Raw genomic sequence first — 17,222 nt, 5'->3', positions numbered from 1 at the left:
CTTTCCGAGACCTTTTGCGGATTTGTCAGGTGATCAGGTGCCTTTGGCTTTCTTGGGACCTTTTGTGAATTCGTCAGTTGACCGGGAGCCTTTGGCATTCCCGGAACATTTCGTGAATTTGTTGGTCGATCAAGCGCCTTTGGCTTTCCTGAGACTTTTTGTGAATTTGTCAGTCGACCGGGCGCCCTTGGCATTCCCAGGTTCTTTTGTGAATTTTTTAGTCAATCAGGCGCCTTTGGCTGTCCTGAGACCTTTTGTGAATTTGTCAGTCAATCAGGCGCCTTTGGCTGTCCTGAGACCTTTTGTGAATTTGTCAGTTAATCAGGCGCCTTTGGTTTTCCTGAGACCTTTTGTGAATTTGTCAGTCGACCAGGCGTCCTTGGAATTCCCAGGACCTTTTGTGAATTTTTCAGTCAATCAGGCGCCTTTGGCTTTCCTGAGACCTTTTGTGAATTTGTCAGTCGATCAGGCGCCCTTGGCTCTCCTGAGACCTTTTGTGAATTTGTCAGTCAATCAGGCGCCTTTGGATGTCCTGAGACCTTTTGTAGGTACGTCATTTTGGATAACTTACTTTTATTGCTCTGGGCAGATGTTTACATGGTGCGACTTCATGCATAAATTTTTTTCAACCACTTGCCGTTAATAGGCGTTTTGACTTCAATTCCGTTCATACGCCTAACCTTGTAGTATCCACTTTCTGCCACTTTCCTTACCATGAACGGACCTTCCCAATTTGCAGCAAACTTTTCGGCACTGGTGTTTCTTTGTACGTGTGGGGCGATTTTTAAGACCAACTCATCCACCTTAAATGCTCTTTCCCTGACGCCCTGGTTATAGTAATTAGTTGCACGCTTTCTGTAGGCTTCCGAGAATCTTTCCGCTCGTGCTCTCCTTTCCTCTATTGTGTCCAAATGGGCGAAGCGGCTTATTTCGTCAGGTGTGGTGTGGCTAGCCATTGCCACCCTTGCAGATGGGATCGCTATTTCTGTAGGCAGTATCGCATATTCTCCGTAGACTAGCGAATAAGGTGATGCTACCGTGGAGATGCGCTTCGAAATCCTATATGCCCAGAGCGCTAGTGGCAGTTGTTCATGACATTCTATATGATGATCGTGCACTGCTTTGCTAAGGATCCAGATGAGCATCTTGTTAGTCGCTTTCGCCTGCCCATTCCCTTTGGGGTAGTAGGGAGTTGACGTGTGGAGCCTTATATTGTACTGGCGGAGCAAGTCAATCACGTCCTTATTCACGAATGATTTTGCGTTGTCTGCCCTGATTATCATAGGTGCGCCGAACCTGTAAATGATGTGCTTCTTGATGAACGCGGCTACTGTATCTCCTGCGTAATCTTTAAGGGGTATTGCTTCGACCCACTTGGACGCATACTTCGTGGCTGTTATTATGTATTTATGGCGTTTTGAAGACATCGTGTTAATCGGTCTTATGAGGTCGAGTCCCCAGCTATGGAACGGCCACGGCGTCACTATGCTGCGTAGTAGAGTGTGAGGTGCTTGGATCATATTTCCATGTGTCTGGAAGTTTAATCATTTTCGAACATGTTTCGCGGTATCGCTTTCCATGGTTGGCCAGTAGAAGCCTCCCTCATAAAGTTGTAAGAACAGTTTCTGCATCCCCTGATGTTCAGCATCGTGAGACCGGGTCATTACTTCTACCGCCTCCCGATCCGCCAAACACCGTAGCGCGGCGTTACCATAGCTTCTGCGATAAAGGACGCCCTCGTGTATAAAGAAACGCGTTGCCTTCTTTTGGATTTTTAGAGCCGCCTGCCTGTCCCTAGGTAACCTCCTGTGTTGGATGAAATCGACGTAAGGTTGCTTCCAATCTGCTTTTTCAATAGCGCAGACTTCCGCAGGCTGCGGTGAAGCTTGACAATCGGTGCAGCTGTCTTGGAGTGCTTCCTCTTGAGCTGACATGCTCGGCCAATACACACCCAACCTTTGAAGTTTCCTGTAGAGGCGGACGACGCCGGTTTGCTCACATGTTTCCGCGTGCAGCTTCTCTCTTATTCACACACCTCGCAAGGGATCCTCCGGCTGCCCTATAGTACAAGGCTCCTTGGATCACTACGAATTGCTTCAAGGCTTGGGTGGGGATTACTCGTCCTTCATCCATCCGGGTCAGGTCTTCAATATATACCCGCCTCCAGTCGTCTGTTTCCTCGAAAGACAGGTCCTCTTTCCAAGTGCTGGGTAGCTATTTTCTTCGTATCGTGACAGTGCCTTATTCCTCTCCATTTAATTGTACTTTTCTGGACAGGGTTGTTAGGGCATCTGCGTGCTTATTTTCTCCCCTACCAGTATGGTCCAGAGTCGACCCCGTTTGGTTCATCAATATTTGGGCCTCTGCCCGTTAAGGCGCTAAGTGTGGTTCTTTGACATGAAAGTCTCCATTTACTTGGTTCATCACGAGCCCCGAATCGCCCTTGACTTCTTCGCTCCCCAGATTGAGCTCCTTCGCCATTCGGAGTCTCAAGATCAGTGCTTCATACTCCGCGACATTGTTACTACATGGAAAGTCCAATTTGAACGAGTACGAGAGCAGCTCCCCTTGTGGTGCTTCGAATACTACTCCGGCTCCTCCGACAGTACCATATGACGACCCATCAAAGAACATGGTCCAGGGCTTGTCAATGTCTACGGCTGCCACTTCTCCGGGTATATATTCGTGCACTTCATCATTCCCTTCTTCAGGACACATTGCTATGAGATCGGTTATTGCTTGTCCTCGAACTGCATTTAGGCGTTGATATTTGAGCTCGAACTCCGACAGTTGTAGTAGCCACCGGGCAGTTCTCCCCGTTAGGACAAGTTTTGAAGCTAAGTAAGTTATAGGGTTCGCCTCCACTACTACGAAGGTTTCATGTGTCAAAATATAAGGTTGTAACTTCTGCGTCGCGTATATGAAAGCTAAGCACGCCTGTTCTACGCGCGGGTATCTCAATTCTGCATCTCGCAGAACCCGGCTGACATAATAGATAGGCGATAGCTCGTTCCCTCCCATATCCTGTGCGAGGACTGTGCCTATTTCCGAGCTGGTAAATGTTGTGTAGAGATATAGAGGGACTCCACGTATCGGGGGCTTAAGGATCCTGGGGATGACAAGGCATTACTTTAGTTTCTCGAACCCGGCGCACTGTATTTCCCCATATACAAAAGGTACGTCTTTCTTTAGTAGGGGGGAATGCAGTCATTAGCTGCGCTAGACCGGGCACGAAGCGTCGAATGTACGATATCTGTCCTATGAAAGCTTGTAGCTCTTTTGTGCTTGATGGTGATGTCATCGTCGTGATCGCCTCAACTTTGCTCGGATCTACTCGGATTCCCTCACTATTCACGACGAAGCCTAGGAATTTTCCTGACTTTACCCCAAAGGCACACTTGAGGGGTTTCATTTTGAGTTTGAACTTTATGCACCTCTCAAAAGCCGTCTTCAGGTGAGAGGTGTGGTCCTCGGCCTCTTGTGTTTTAACCACGATATCATCGACATATACTTTTACCGTCTAATGCAGCAAGTCGTGGAATATGTACGTCATGGCGTGTTGATACGTGGCGCCAGCATTTTTTAGGCCAAATGGCATCACCGCGTAATAGAAGTTGTCGTATGGAGTTTGGAAGGCGGTCTTCTTTGCGTTCGAGGGGTCCATCTTTATTTGGTTGTATCCGCTGAAGCCGTCCATGAAGGAGTACCTCCCTTTTCCTCCTGTTGCATCTAGCGTCATATCGATGTTTGGTAGCGGAAAATCATCCTTCGGGCATGCTCGGTTTAGGTCTTTGTAATCTATACAGCATCTGACTTTCCCGTTTTTCTTTGTCACAGGTACGATGTTAGCTAGCCAAGTAGGTTGCTGGATAGGCTTGATGAATTTGTCCTTTAACAATCGCTCCACTTCTTCCTTTATTGCAAGAGCAGTGGTCCTAGGGAACTCCCTTATTCTCTGTTTCACGGGCTTGAATTCAGGAGACACCCCAAGATTCTGTACCAAAAGATTGCTGTCTAGACCCGACATCTCGTCATAATCGTAGGCGAAGACGTCCTTGTAGTCCTCGAGTAGCGCAATCAGGGCTTCTATTTCCTCTTTATCTAAACTCTTGCTTATCGTGATAAGGCGCTTATCTTCTTACGTCCCTATATTGACCTCCTCCATCTCATCCACAGTGAGGTCCCCTGGTGTTCGTTCTTCGGCAACCTTGGCGGTAGTGTCTGCCAACTGGTTTCGTAACTCCTCGTCATCAATTGTGATATAGGGAAGCTCGGAAAAACTTTGTTTTGCGCTCTCACCAGGAGCCTCCGCTTCGTTCATTAGCATATCGGCGTGATTTCGCACATTCGCGGACACTCCCTCGGTTAATTGCTATTAACGATACACGTGTCCTCCATCTGGCTTGGAAAAGCGTTGAAAGCTGGGTCGCTCCTCTTGCTTCCTTTTCCTTTCTGTTGGAAACACCATCCTGGATGGACTAAACACGGACTTGGCCGGCTCCGGTTTTTCTTCCTCTCCCCATTTTGGTAACGGGATGAGTTGCACTTCCGGCACTTCGTCTTCTTCTTTTGGCGTGTGATAGAAAATTGCGTCCGCCATGTATGCTTCCTCTGGGTCGAAGGGGTTACTTGTAGCAGGGATTCGGTACTTCTTACCTCATATGTTAGTCTTTTCTAATACATAAAACGACGTAGGCCCTCGGATGGGACCAACCTTCATGACCAGTTGACGATCCCAATGGTTGTCTGAGCGTGGCCTCCAAACCCTTTCACTGTTGTAACTGGCATTCTGATTGCAGACCGTTGCACACCCAGGACGTCTAGTGTATGCATTGAGATTAGATTCAGGTACGCGCCTCCATCGATGAAAGCTCTCTTTAGTGGTTTCCTGTTAATGTACGCTGTGAGATATAAAGGTCTAAGGTGTTCCCCCGGATAGCAAATATCTTCATTTGTGAACACAATCGCCTCCTTGGGGAGGAGACCACTGGGTTTTCCCGCTGCTATAGCCGATATGGCCTTGTACGCTTCCTTGACCTGATCTTCGCTGAAGCCGAGTGAGTCGAAGAACTGTTGGGCTAACACCATTTTAGTGAACTGGCTAGCCACGCTGTCTGTGTTTTCAAATGTTGGGTTCTCCATCTCGACTTCGCATACTTCTTCCTCATTGTCATCCCACGGTTTCCAAACGCCTCCGCTTGGATCATGGGAGAGCATCATGACTTGGTATTGGATCGTTTTGCCGCCTTCCGGATTGTTCATCTCAATTTCGCCTGTTTCTAATTTTTTCTGGAACATCCTCCGAAGGTTGAAGCAGTCGACCGTAGGATGCTGTATCCTACGGTGGAAATGGAAATACCTGACATCATTTGTGTCGATGGCGTTGGGGTCTGTCTTTGTTGGGGGAAATTAGGTTTCTTTTTTTGCTATCCATTGCTCCGATAATCCCACAATTTGTTCTTTGCTGCATGGCAAGGGTGGTGGAAGTGTCTGCGTACTCCAACCCTCTCGACCATTATTTGCACGAGTATTTCTAGGCACGGCTGATACGGTGTTAACTGAGTTCCGCCAGATGTAATCCGTATTTGGTTCCTCGATTCAGTCGCCGATTCTTGCGGTTGCTTCTTCCAGTTCTACGAATGTGGGAAAGCGAAAGTTGACCAAGATCTTCTTAAAGGGTGGAGTCATTCCTCGTAAACAAATTTCCACTAGCGCTTCCTCCCTGACATCTTCATGGAAGTCCAAGGTGAGAAGACGAAACCTGGCAATGTACTTTCCTATCTCCTCGCCTGGGAACTGATTACATTTGCTCAAGTATATAGTTGTGACCTTCCTTTTTGCTGAATAGAATTTTCTGAGGAAGAGCGTGGACATGGTCGACCACGAGCCAATGCTTTCCGGTTTTAGGTTATCGTACCAAGTGAATGCCATATCAGTTTACGACTTTGGGAATTCTCTCAGACATAGTTTCCCATCAGCTGCGCTACCGTTCATAGTGGATAGGAATCGACTGAGGTGTTCCCTTGCATTGCCCTGACCATTGTAGACCTTGAATTTTGGCGAAGTGTAATCCTCCGGGTACTGATATTTAGTGATCTCGGAGGAGTAAGGACTCGCCAAGAAGTTGTAGTTATCTTGCTTTACAACCCTATAATTCATCTCTAAGTATCTTGCCATCGCCTCATGCGTCATAGTTATAGGTTCTTCTTCCTTTTCCTCCGAGTTCTCCATTGTTTATTTGGGACTCTTCTCGGCATTGGCTGCCTTCATGAGTTTTCTCAATTCTTGTTCTCTGCGTATGTGGTCTTCTAGCTCCTTATGCATCTCTTTGAGGGAAGGCTGGATGGGTGGCGCTTCCTCAGTTTCCTACTGTTTATCTTCTTCGCGCGTGGTACTTGGTTTTCTTACTTGTGTGATTGGGTCCGACACTATCCCTACTCTCTCGCCTTCTGGGTTAAGTGGGGGAATGTTTGTACTCTCTATCGCGCCTGAGCTGGCGCCTTCTGGTTGTGTCATGGTGAGCTAGGCACGAGCCTCCGGTTGTGGTCGCCAAATATTGAGGGGTGAATTCGGTTTTATGTCCTACCCGTCCTAGCCACACCAAATGACCTCACTATACTAAGAATTAGGGCTGTCAATGGGTACCCGTTACCCGGAACCGGACCCGAGCGAATAGGGTCTGGTTTAGGGTCCCAAAATTGGACCCATTAACAAGTTAGGACCCGACGGGTAATTACCCGATTGGACCCGAATCTAAACGGGTCCGAACGGGTAATACCCGAAGGGTACCCGCGGGTAACGGGTACCCGCGGGTAACGGGTACCCGGTTATCCATTCTTTTATCCCTCTTTTTAGCAAGATTACAAGTATTTTGCTAGTTTGGTTTTGATTTTTTTTTCTCATTTTTCATTTCTTCTTACATTTAATCTTTATTTAGTACATTAATAAAGAAATAATACCAAACTTTTATAGAAATAAGTTTGATTCAAGCAAAAAAAAGGGAAAGACATCAAAATTTTGAGCTTTTATGTGTGTTTTCTTAATACCCAACGGGTACCCGGAACCGATGGGTACCCGGGGTTTTAAACGGGTCCGGTTCTGGGTCCACTAATTTAGGAACCGGACCCGGAACCGCTAGTAACCGGGCCCGACTTTTATAAATAGGGTCCGGGTCCGGATCCATTGATACCCGGGAGGACCCGGACCCGTTGACAGCCCTACTAAGAATAACAAGAGAGAGAGTTGTCTTTCCATTGTACATTGTCCTTCTTTAAGCCCCTTCTTTTTATGACATCATGCCATGTGTCCTAAACTTCTTTAATTACTACTAATGCCATCACTTCTCTAATAAAACCTCCTTCTTTCCTATTAATTTCCCCCTTATCCTTTTCATCTAATAGACACTTTCTTGGTGGACTTGGGCTTTAGTCCCCAAATCCCCATGTCTCATGTTGGATTTTTCCCCCTTTTGGAAGCACACTAATCCGACTAATGGGTGATATTTTTCATGTATCAACACTAACAAATTCATGCCTATAGATAAAAAGGTGTACGTGGGAGAAAGAATACACTCAAAGATGGTTTGTTGACTTATATAGACAAACCTTCTTGTAAGTTCACGTGATTGATTGATTAGTTATCAATAATAAACAATTTATTGACTTTTTTTCTTACTTTTTCATCTCTGAAATTTTTATTTAATTGCATCATCTGGGTCACAAGAGTACAAACTATATATGAAGTTGTTTTGTGCCTCTATCGTCTGAAGGCATTAGTTTAATCACATAATTGTACTAAGGAGTTATTTAGATAGGTTAAAACATTGTCTAAAAAATCATCCATAGAGTCTTGAATTAAGAATATCCTTTAGAGAGCCGACTCTCCTTCAAAATGGGGCGAGAGAGGAAGTAGTTAGGCAAATTAGGTGCCATTATGGTAGCAATTGAAGCCATAAAATCACTCAAACTCAGTCGAGCGCAACTTCAATCGAAGCATTACACGAAACTCCTTACTATACAGATCATTATTACTTCAAAAGAAAAAGGATAAAATGTAAAAACACTCTATATTCAATAGCCCTTGCTCTTAACGTGTCATCTAAAAACATTGTTATTCAATAACCCTTGCTCTTAATGCTCTAAAAAAACATTGCTCATCTAAGACGTAAACAAGATAATAAAAAGGGCCCAACGGTGACCTCTTGATCTGCAGTCAAATGCTCTACCGCTGAGCTATGGACCCATATGATTAATAATACAATCAAATGAAATGGTTTTCATTGAACATAAAATGTGAACGGAATATTATTTTTTATTTTTTAAATACTTTAGTTACTACATTTCTAATCCAAATTTATTTTTTAATTGAAGTGGTGGATTTTGAAGCACGTAAACGTTAAGAAATCAATATATTAGTAGCAAATTCATTTAGTTTTTTCCAATGTTGGTACTTGCAAAGACAATAAACTATATTACTCCAAAGATAGATGATTTATAACCACGGGAGAGTATGGAGAATATGTGGTTCTATAGTTCAGAAATATGCGTCATAATAAAGAAACAAGTAAAATGCCTCGTCCTTTTATAAATTTTGTAGCTAACTTTTTTTCAAATGATGGTGGGAAGATAAATAATTCAACGATCCTCAAAACAGTGTAATGATCCTTAATCAGGCCCGACGAACCTGAAAGCGGTGTGATGATTCTGTGCTGGGCACGACGAACTTGACAAGTATTATAGAAAGGTCGATTCTCCGACAACCAAGACCCCCAAGACACTTGAGAATGATAAACCTTTTTGGAAAATAATGTAACGAAACTGAAAACGGTGAAACAATCATGTATCAAGCTCGACAAACCTGAAAATGATGCTGATATAAAATGGTCAGTGTGATAACAAGTAAAGGATAAATATGTAAACTTTAGAAAAATGAATTAATCTTGACTCTTAACTAACTGCGATGGAAAACTAAAATGTAAGAGTACTGAAGAAAAGTTTCAAATTTTGGAAATAATATTCCAATTATGGTTAAAGGAAATTGATTACTTCATCAAATGTTTCTACAAAAAGAAAAAGAACTAACAAAACAGTAGAAAAATAATAGAAGTATGTACAAAGATCAAGAATGCAAAAGAAAAAAAAAACTCAAAAAACCTTTGTCAGTCCTCTCTCTCACTCCTTCTTCTTCAACAAAACCATTAAGAAGAATTCTTTTCTGCTTAGATCTGACCCATTTTGGACCGAATTTAAGCAGATTTCTTCGCTATTTCTTGTTTTTTAGGTTAGTTATTAGTTTTGGCTTCATGTTTATTATGTTTTCTACTTATCTACGCCACTATGATGGTTTTTCTTGAGGTTTATTTTCGCTTTAATGGCGATTCTTGGTTATTGGGTCGAGTTAGATCGACAGTGATGCTCTCCAACGACGAAATCTTCATCTTCGTCGGTGATTTCTTTGACAACGGAAGTTTCATCACTAGTTACAAGAGATTTGAGCAAATCACTCCTATTTTTGGAGCATATTTTTTGAAAAAAAAAAAACAAACTAAATGGTTGAGATTTACTTCCGAGGAAAAAAACATTCTTTCTCTAAATATCTCTTTCTCCCTGACACGGTCTACATCATAAAATGTAGTGTGAATGTGCCAAATTGCTAATGTGTGATGACTATTAAGTATAGGTTACTTGTAAATAATGTGAGTTAAAAAGCGGGACAAATATTTTCCCAATAGAGTCTTGCAATTTGAGCTAACACTATAAAGCAGAGAAAAAAGAAAAGAGAGAAAGGAAATGTACATATATGGGCTAATGAGTGAAAGCGCAGGTTGAACGAAGCTCAAGCACTCGCCTGTGAGTCTGTCCCTTCAAGAAAATCAAGTTTTTCTAGAAGAAACCAAAATTATTTGTGTGGCGAGTGGATCCTATTTCCTCCCCATCCATGCATGCATCACATGAGATTTTCCTACTTTTCCCTGTATGTTCGCTTTTTTTCTATTGACAAAGTTATTCATATTACTCCCGAATAATTTTCAAGCACTTGTATTAACCCGGGATTTCATCACTCTCTCCATTATTTCGTGCAAACAATCATGTGAAACATTTGATTCTGGGGTGGAAAAAATGTCAACAAATACCTTCATGAATAGTAGATATTCATTTCTTTTTGAGAGTTTGGAATTTGGAGCGTTTTGATTCTTCTGAAAGATAGTTTTTCCATTATGGGCTAAAAACAATGAAGGATGATGAAGCATACGACAGTTTCAACCATGGTATCATCTTTACACGCTCATTAGTGGGAGACCGATCAAAATTAAAAGAACCTACTCCGAATTCGTTGTACTTCAGATGAAATCGAGTGCAAACAAGAAAACAACACCCCACGGAAAATGGCGGAAAGCTTTTCTATTTGATACGCTGCACCTGCAATTCATGACTTTAGTTGGTGTTATTTTTCCATTTTTAGCTAATGCTCAATAGGCAAATGGATACACGTACCTTGAGGACAAAAAGAATGTAACGCATGTTATCCGGTTGTTGTTATAGAAAAATATATCGCGTAGTTTTTTTTTTTTTTTGGCGGGTTGTCATCTATCTAGCTTGTAGTCATGCTTCAAAAAGATAATACTTAGCTTGTAGTTTTATACTTGGTACTTGTAGGCATGAAAGATGAGAAAAATCTGACGTTGAATTTGACCAGTGTTCTATAAGCGTTCACACACAACGACCCAACTCATTTCACATCTTCTCAGATGAATCCGAAATGAGAATTAGATTCGAAGATTCTAAATTAGAGTGTGACAGATAGAAAACGAATTCACACTTTCTTCCTTTTGCCGACTCCAAAAGAAAAAAGGTATTTACGGCAAATCCAAGTTCAAGTTTCCAATAAAACTTGTTTGACATTTTCAGTTTGACACCTCTGAAGACATGATGTGCAGGGGCGGGGATCAACCCATAAGCCCAAAAAGGAAAAAAAACTTTGTTTCTACCACCTATTTAAGAATCCTGATTTTGGGCATACCAAAATCTTTCTAGGCATACAAAGTAATAGTCCTAACTTGGATGATTTTACAAGGGGTATCCTATGGGTAGTTCAATTACCTATATACCCTTAAACTTTTTAAATTACTAACAAATACAAAATCAGTTTCATTCCAACCTTTCTTCTTCTTCCTCATCTCCTCTGCCGCTCGCCGAACCTCCTATCTATTTATTTGTTTATCCACCATCGCCGAAATTGATTACCGTTGATTCGTGAAAAGTTATTCGACGATTCTTGAAAAGTTAATCGAACCTCCTCTCTATTCGTGAAAAGTTAATTGATAATCTTCTATTCATGATACAAAAACCTAAAATTAAGTTTAGATTTGCGCCGAACTGTTCTTGAAACTAAACCCTGAAAGTGCATATGAACGGCTCGGCTTAAAATGCATATCAGTTTTGAGCCGAACTACAAAGAATATCACAAAGTTAAATACTACAAAGGGAAATTAATAGTTATGTTCGGCTCATACGATTATTATATTTTCTGCCGAACCGTGAACATATAGAGGTTTCGGCTTATACGATATTCTCAATATGTGCCGAACCGTTAATAATAATATGTTCGGCTCATACGATTTTCAATATATAAGCCGGACCACTGACAATTTTTATTCCTAAACTCTCAGGAGGAGGTTCGGCTTTCTATTAAACTTTCATACAAGCCGAACTAGTGTCTAGCAAATGGGTTGGAAGTAGAAAATATTTGTTCGGCGCATACTGTAAACAGTTTCAGCGAGCCGAACCGTTCATCAATTGGTTGGTTCGGCTCATAGATTTAAGCCGAACCTCAACCTGGTTCGCCGAACCATGAAGAAATTAACCATTTGAGAATCATTGTTATAGTTGATGTGTATTTTCTTAGGTTTTTTAGATGAATTATGACCCTCCTCATCCTCCATTGAATCAAGACGAAATTTTTTCTCACTTTCTCCTTCTCTTTCTCAATCAAAACTTTGATTTTTTCCTCAAATTTTTTCATCTAAACAACCTTTATAATTCTGAAAATTATCTTAATCACTAAACAAAAGATTTAATCACTAATCCAAATTACTAAAACTAATACGTAAAGGGTAAATTAGCCATTAAAAAATAATTTGGTTAAGGGGATATCTGATTTTGTTATTTCACATCCCTTTTTGTCTTTATTCAGTATGCCTAGAAAGATTTTGGTATGCCCAAAATCAGGGTTCCTATTTAATCAGCCTTATAGAACAAGCCTGGAAAATAGGCTTAAGCGCGGTATAATTACTATTATCAAGCCCAGCTAGCTTGTCAAGCCCCTCCAACATTGAATTTCTAGTTTTGTCACCGATTCATTACCATTTTCATTTTCCAGCTTCAAGTAATGCAGAACTCTCTGCCTTTTCAGCATTCCTTGTTATTCTTAGGATGAATTTACACCAAAGGTAGTTACCCGTAATATCATTCACTACCATACTAATACCTGATATGTTAGTATTACTGTCATGGGAAATAACACAGCAAACGATAACACAATCTTCTGGGAAATTACAGATGATGACATCAAGATTTCTGGTCACTGTCAGCTATATAACCATATTGTTAGAGCATGGCTCGGTCAAACTCATAAATTTTGGTATGTCAAGCTTGTTGTCAAATTTATTCGATCAAAACTGTTAGATCACTGCTCGAATGAAACCACCAAGCGTTGGTATGTTAAATATTTTTTTCACCAAGTACACCACAATCTTTTCGATATCCACATATTCCAGACACACCTTGTATATTTTATATATACAACAATCATCAAAAGACTATTTCAACAAGATGTACACTTGGTATATAGGGTTAGTTCGAGACGGAACCAAACTTTTGGAGTCAGACCAAGTAACGATTAACGTACATGGTTAGTAATTCACACGACATATAAAAAAAATAGCGAGGAAACCGAAAATGCAAAAAAACCTCGAAACCTAGTCCAGTTTTGAATACTCTCATAATCAAGCCGCTATACAAAGACTAATACAACTTTGTATAGTTGAGGCCAAGTAAACTAACTCAAAGTTACTTAGTTCCTTCAGTATCCCTGCGCCTACAACAAATCTAGTATGCGCACATGAATCCTAAGATAGCGCCCACTATCTTAAGTCGCTTCACCTGCTCATGAAACATCAAGCACTCAACTCCTTTGGATCGTATTCTGAAACAGTAAAGGACTAATCTGTTTCAGTAATCTCTCTATCAATCTCCCAAATCCACAAGTTAATCAGAGATGTAGTTGAGTAACAAAGGTTCTTCTGTTAAGTCAATATAAACTCCTTTGTATCGGTTAGATCAACTAAGAACAAGATTACCAAAATAATGAATCTTAATTCACAAAGTATCAAATACACAAGGATATATTTTCGATCTATTAACAAGCTTAAAAATTCTATACAATATAGAGAAGCTTGTCGGATACTAATCAATCAAGTGTCCACGAAGTTATCACAAAGGTCAGAATACCAAAAATAAATACTTCTAGTCGTCAATCTATAGTCTTCAAAGTACCTGCACAAACACCTTGATTCTACTTATGATCGATCACACACATGGTGGAGTCTGTTAACAATGGATAATCACAAGTTATATCGTCAGATCTAGAAGCAATAAAGCAGATATGAGATCTTCAATCCTTGAACTAGTTCGAGTGACCTTACATCAGAAGAAAAAGATCACAGAATAAACAAACTAGATTTATCAAGGTTTAACACACCGTTAGTCAACCAAATCAATAATCTAAAACTAAATAATAATACGATATAGTTGCCGACCAAGATATTACTTGAATCTTCTTGATCCCACAAAAGTTTTTATACGAAAAGCACGAAGAGATTTCACCCAGTGAGGATATTCTTCTCTCCAGTGAGTATTATGAGAATAATGAGCTTCCTCATACAAACATTAAATTTCGTGTATTCCAAGATGAGTTTGCAAGAATGAAAAACAACACTATATATAATGACCAAGGTAGTTCGGGCAACAAGGAATTTGAAAAAACGAGGGTCTAACAACCACACCCAATATTTCGTTTAGGCAATCTGTATGGACTAACTCCAATATATTTCCAAGAGAATCAACTAGACAGTCATACTCAATCAAGGAAAATACATCCAAGAGTTATATCTCAATTCTCAAATCAATCTGCAATCGAACATATAGAAATCTGTGAGACAGATTAATATGAGAAATAACTTGGATGGTACCAAAGACCAATATCCAAGCGTCAATTAATTTCAATCAACAACCAAAGGTTGGATTCACCAATTGATTAAACTACGTACAACTTGTGATATTTCAATTATATAAAAATATAATGCGGAAAAGAAATAACATAGACATCTGAAATTTTGTTAACGAGGAAACCGCAAATGCAGAAAAACCCCGGGACCTAGTCCATATTTGAATACCACACTGTATTAAGCCTCTACAGATTCTATCATATTACAAGTTAACTTCAGGCTGGAATGTAGTTGAGCCCTAACCAATCTCACACTGATTAAGGTACAGTCGTGTTCCTTACCCTCTTGAACCACGCCGGATTCTTCGTTGATTCTCTTAGCTGATCTCACCCACAACTAAGAGTTCCTACGACCCAAAGTCGAAGACTTGATAAACAAATCTATCTCATACAGAAAAGTCTATTGAATAGATAAATCTGTCTCCCACAGAAATACCTACGAGTTTTTGTGTTGTCTTTTGATAAATCAAGGTGAACAGGAACCAATTGATACACCTGACTTGTATTCCCGAAGAACAGCCTAGTAATATCAATTACCTCACAATAATCTTAATTGTATGCTAGCGAAACAAGATATTGTGGAATCACAAAACGATGAGACGAATATGTTTGTGACTACTTTTTATCTTACCTATCGGAGATTAAATCTCGAGCAAATCTTGGAGAAGATAGTACTCAATACGATAGAACAAAGTAAGATCAGAATACACAACTACAAAGAAAATAGTTGGGTCTGACTTCAGAATCCCAATGAAGTCTTTAAGTCGTTAACCTATAGTGGTTGTAGGAAAAACCTAGGTTAAAGGAGAATCGACTCTAGTCGCAACTAGTATCACATAGGAGGTGTGAGGATTAGGTTTCCCAGTTTGTAGAGTTCTCCCTTATATAATCTTCAAATCAGGGTTTGCAATCAATGCTACCTTGGTAACAAAGCATTCAATATTCACCGTTAGATGAAAACCTGATTAGAGTTAAGCTAATATCTTTCAACCGTTAGATCGTACTTAGCTAGTTATACATAAATGAAATGTGACTTCATTTAGGTTTGATTAACCGTAGCTAAGCGTGTATACATGGTTGGCTCAACAATAGTTAACCGAAGTTAGCCATATGAACACTTTCGTATCAACCTTGTTCATCTTAATCACAATTAGTTCAAATGACTCAAATAAAACTAGTTCTAGAGTTGTTCAATTGTTTATATTCTCATAGAAGTATACAAGACACAATTGAAGCAAAGTCGATTTTGATTCACTCGAATCAATTCATGAACATTATAACCACGGTTTGCAAAAGATTGCATTCCTTATTATATAAATGTATTTGTTCATTAACAAACCGATTTTAAAACTTAACCCACTCAAGTATGCAAACGGGTACGCATACCTAAGTAAACGGACTTGGTTCCGGTTCGCCAGTATACGAACGGGTACGCATATTATCGTACATGACCAAACTCATTTGAATTCCCGGATGTAGTTGCAGGAAATCCTACACTACACCCCTCATATGATTTCATTATTAATCAACTCATTTTTAGATTTACACTCTTAATTTTATTGATTAATTTTTGAATGTTCTTACAAGAAAAGATAAAGAAATCAAGAATGACCTCTGCTCTAGACTTTCTCTCTCCTATTTACTTGTTTCTTATTCAAAAAAGATCTCTCCCCTCTTTACAACTCGAACGACTATTTATAAGGAAATACATAGTGGATGACAGCTAATCTGTCCTTTATTTTCGGGTATGGTCTGCGACATTATCGCAACCTTACAAATATTAATTTCGCAAGCTCTCTAATTTTCACAGGACTATCACATCTTTCTCGTGATCTTAGGTGATGTCATTTATTATATTCTTCCTGAAATTGTTCTGCGACGCTATTGTATTATGTTGTTGATAATTTCGCTGAAATATTGTTGTTGAGAGATTCTAATCCTACATCTTGCATCTTCTCATATCTTTTCTGCGAAGTAGAGAATGATGTGAGAAATGTCGCAGCTGTTCTCCTCTTCATATTCTGCATTTATCACACTATTCTTTCTTCCATTTATTTCTCGACACGTCTTTTGTAACTGTTACTTTTTAACCGCTTATATCTTTCCGTATTAATCGTGTTTATTTTCTCGAGGAGAAATTCCCTCTATATATATATTCCTTTGCACTCTCTTCTTCTTTCTTTTTATTTTCTCTGCAACTTCATCGTTCTTCTGCAAATTCCATTATTGCAACTTTTCTTCTTTCTTCTTCAATCTTTTTAAGTTCTTCTCCATCTTCATACTATTTCTTCTGCAAATCTTCATAGTTCATAATTTTCTTCGAAACAATCTCTCTGCTATTATCTTCTATGGATTCATCAAGGTTAGTTTTATTTTTTTCTTCTTTATGAGTTTTGCTGAAATTGATCATGTTATTGCCTTATTTGATGTTGTATATGTGATTCCCATACTCTTGTTATTTCAGCAAAAGCGCCTCCAACACTATATTTACAGTTCAGAACCCTAACATTCCCAAGTCGCAACATAAAGTTGTTGCGCATAAAAGAAAGTCTGCGAATGAGAAGGTAGTAAGAAACACTATCATTTTCTAATAACAATATTGTTGCCTCTGTTTCTTATCTGGATTGTAATTCGCAGGGTGATAAAGATGTTAATAAACCAATCAAGAAATCTCGCCACCTTAAAACTGTTCCAACTTCTGTTCCCTTCCACTTACTCATCTCTTCTAAATCTTCTTCGACATCTTCGCAAGATAAACCTTTATCTCCAATTCGCGGAAAAGCTGGCTAAGACTTCATTTCTTCAGCTGACCTTTCAATGATTGAAACCCCCTTGTTGATCCTTCTGTGAATGAAACCTCTTCTCTTCCCATTGAGAATGTTTCTCAACCTTCTATCTCTACCAGTTCTCTACCTAAGTCTCTTCCTCTTTCGAAAGAA

General features: G+C 40.0%; 2 protein-coding genes across 2 annotated transcripts; both read right to left on the bottom strand.

The window, feature by feature from the left end:
- Nucleotides 1-608: 608 nt before the first annotated feature.
- On the bottom strand, nt 609-1,427 carry LOC113312497 (protein NYNRIN-like). Its single transcript, XM_026561248.1, has one exon. It carries the CDS (start codon nt 1,425-1,427, stop codon nt 609-611), a length of 819 nt encoding a protein of 272 aa, XP_026417033.1.
- Nucleotides 1,428-1,544: 117 nt separating this feature from the next.
- Nucleotides 1,545-1,934, bottom strand: LOC113312496. The gene has a single exon (XM_026561247.1). The coding sequence runs from the start codon at nt 1,932-1,934 to the stop codon at nt 1,545-1,547; it is 390 nt and encodes a 129-aa protein (XP_026417032.1).
- Nucleotides 1,935-17,222: the final 15,288 nt, after the last annotated feature.

The sequence above is a fragment of the Papaver somniferum genome, chromosome 9, assembly GCF_003573695.1.
Source record: "Papaver somniferum cultivar HN1 chromosome 9, ASM357369v1, whole genome shotgun sequence".
Classification (NCBI taxonomy): domain Eukaryota; kingdom Viridiplantae; phylum Streptophyta; class Magnoliopsida; order Ranunculales; family Papaveraceae; genus Papaver; species Papaver somniferum.
Note: the sequence above shows the minus strand (reverse complement) of the source record. Positions and strands in the feature narration are given on the sequence as shown.

Coding starts and splice junctions, on each gene's coding strand:
- LOC113312497 (XM_026561248.1), bottom strand. CDS start 1,427: ATGTCTTCAAAACGCCATAAATACATAATAACAGCCACGAAGTATGCG.
- LOC113312496 (XM_026561247.1), bottom strand. CDS start 1,934: ATGTCAGCTCAAGAGGAAGCACTCCAAGACAGCTGCACCGATTGTCAA.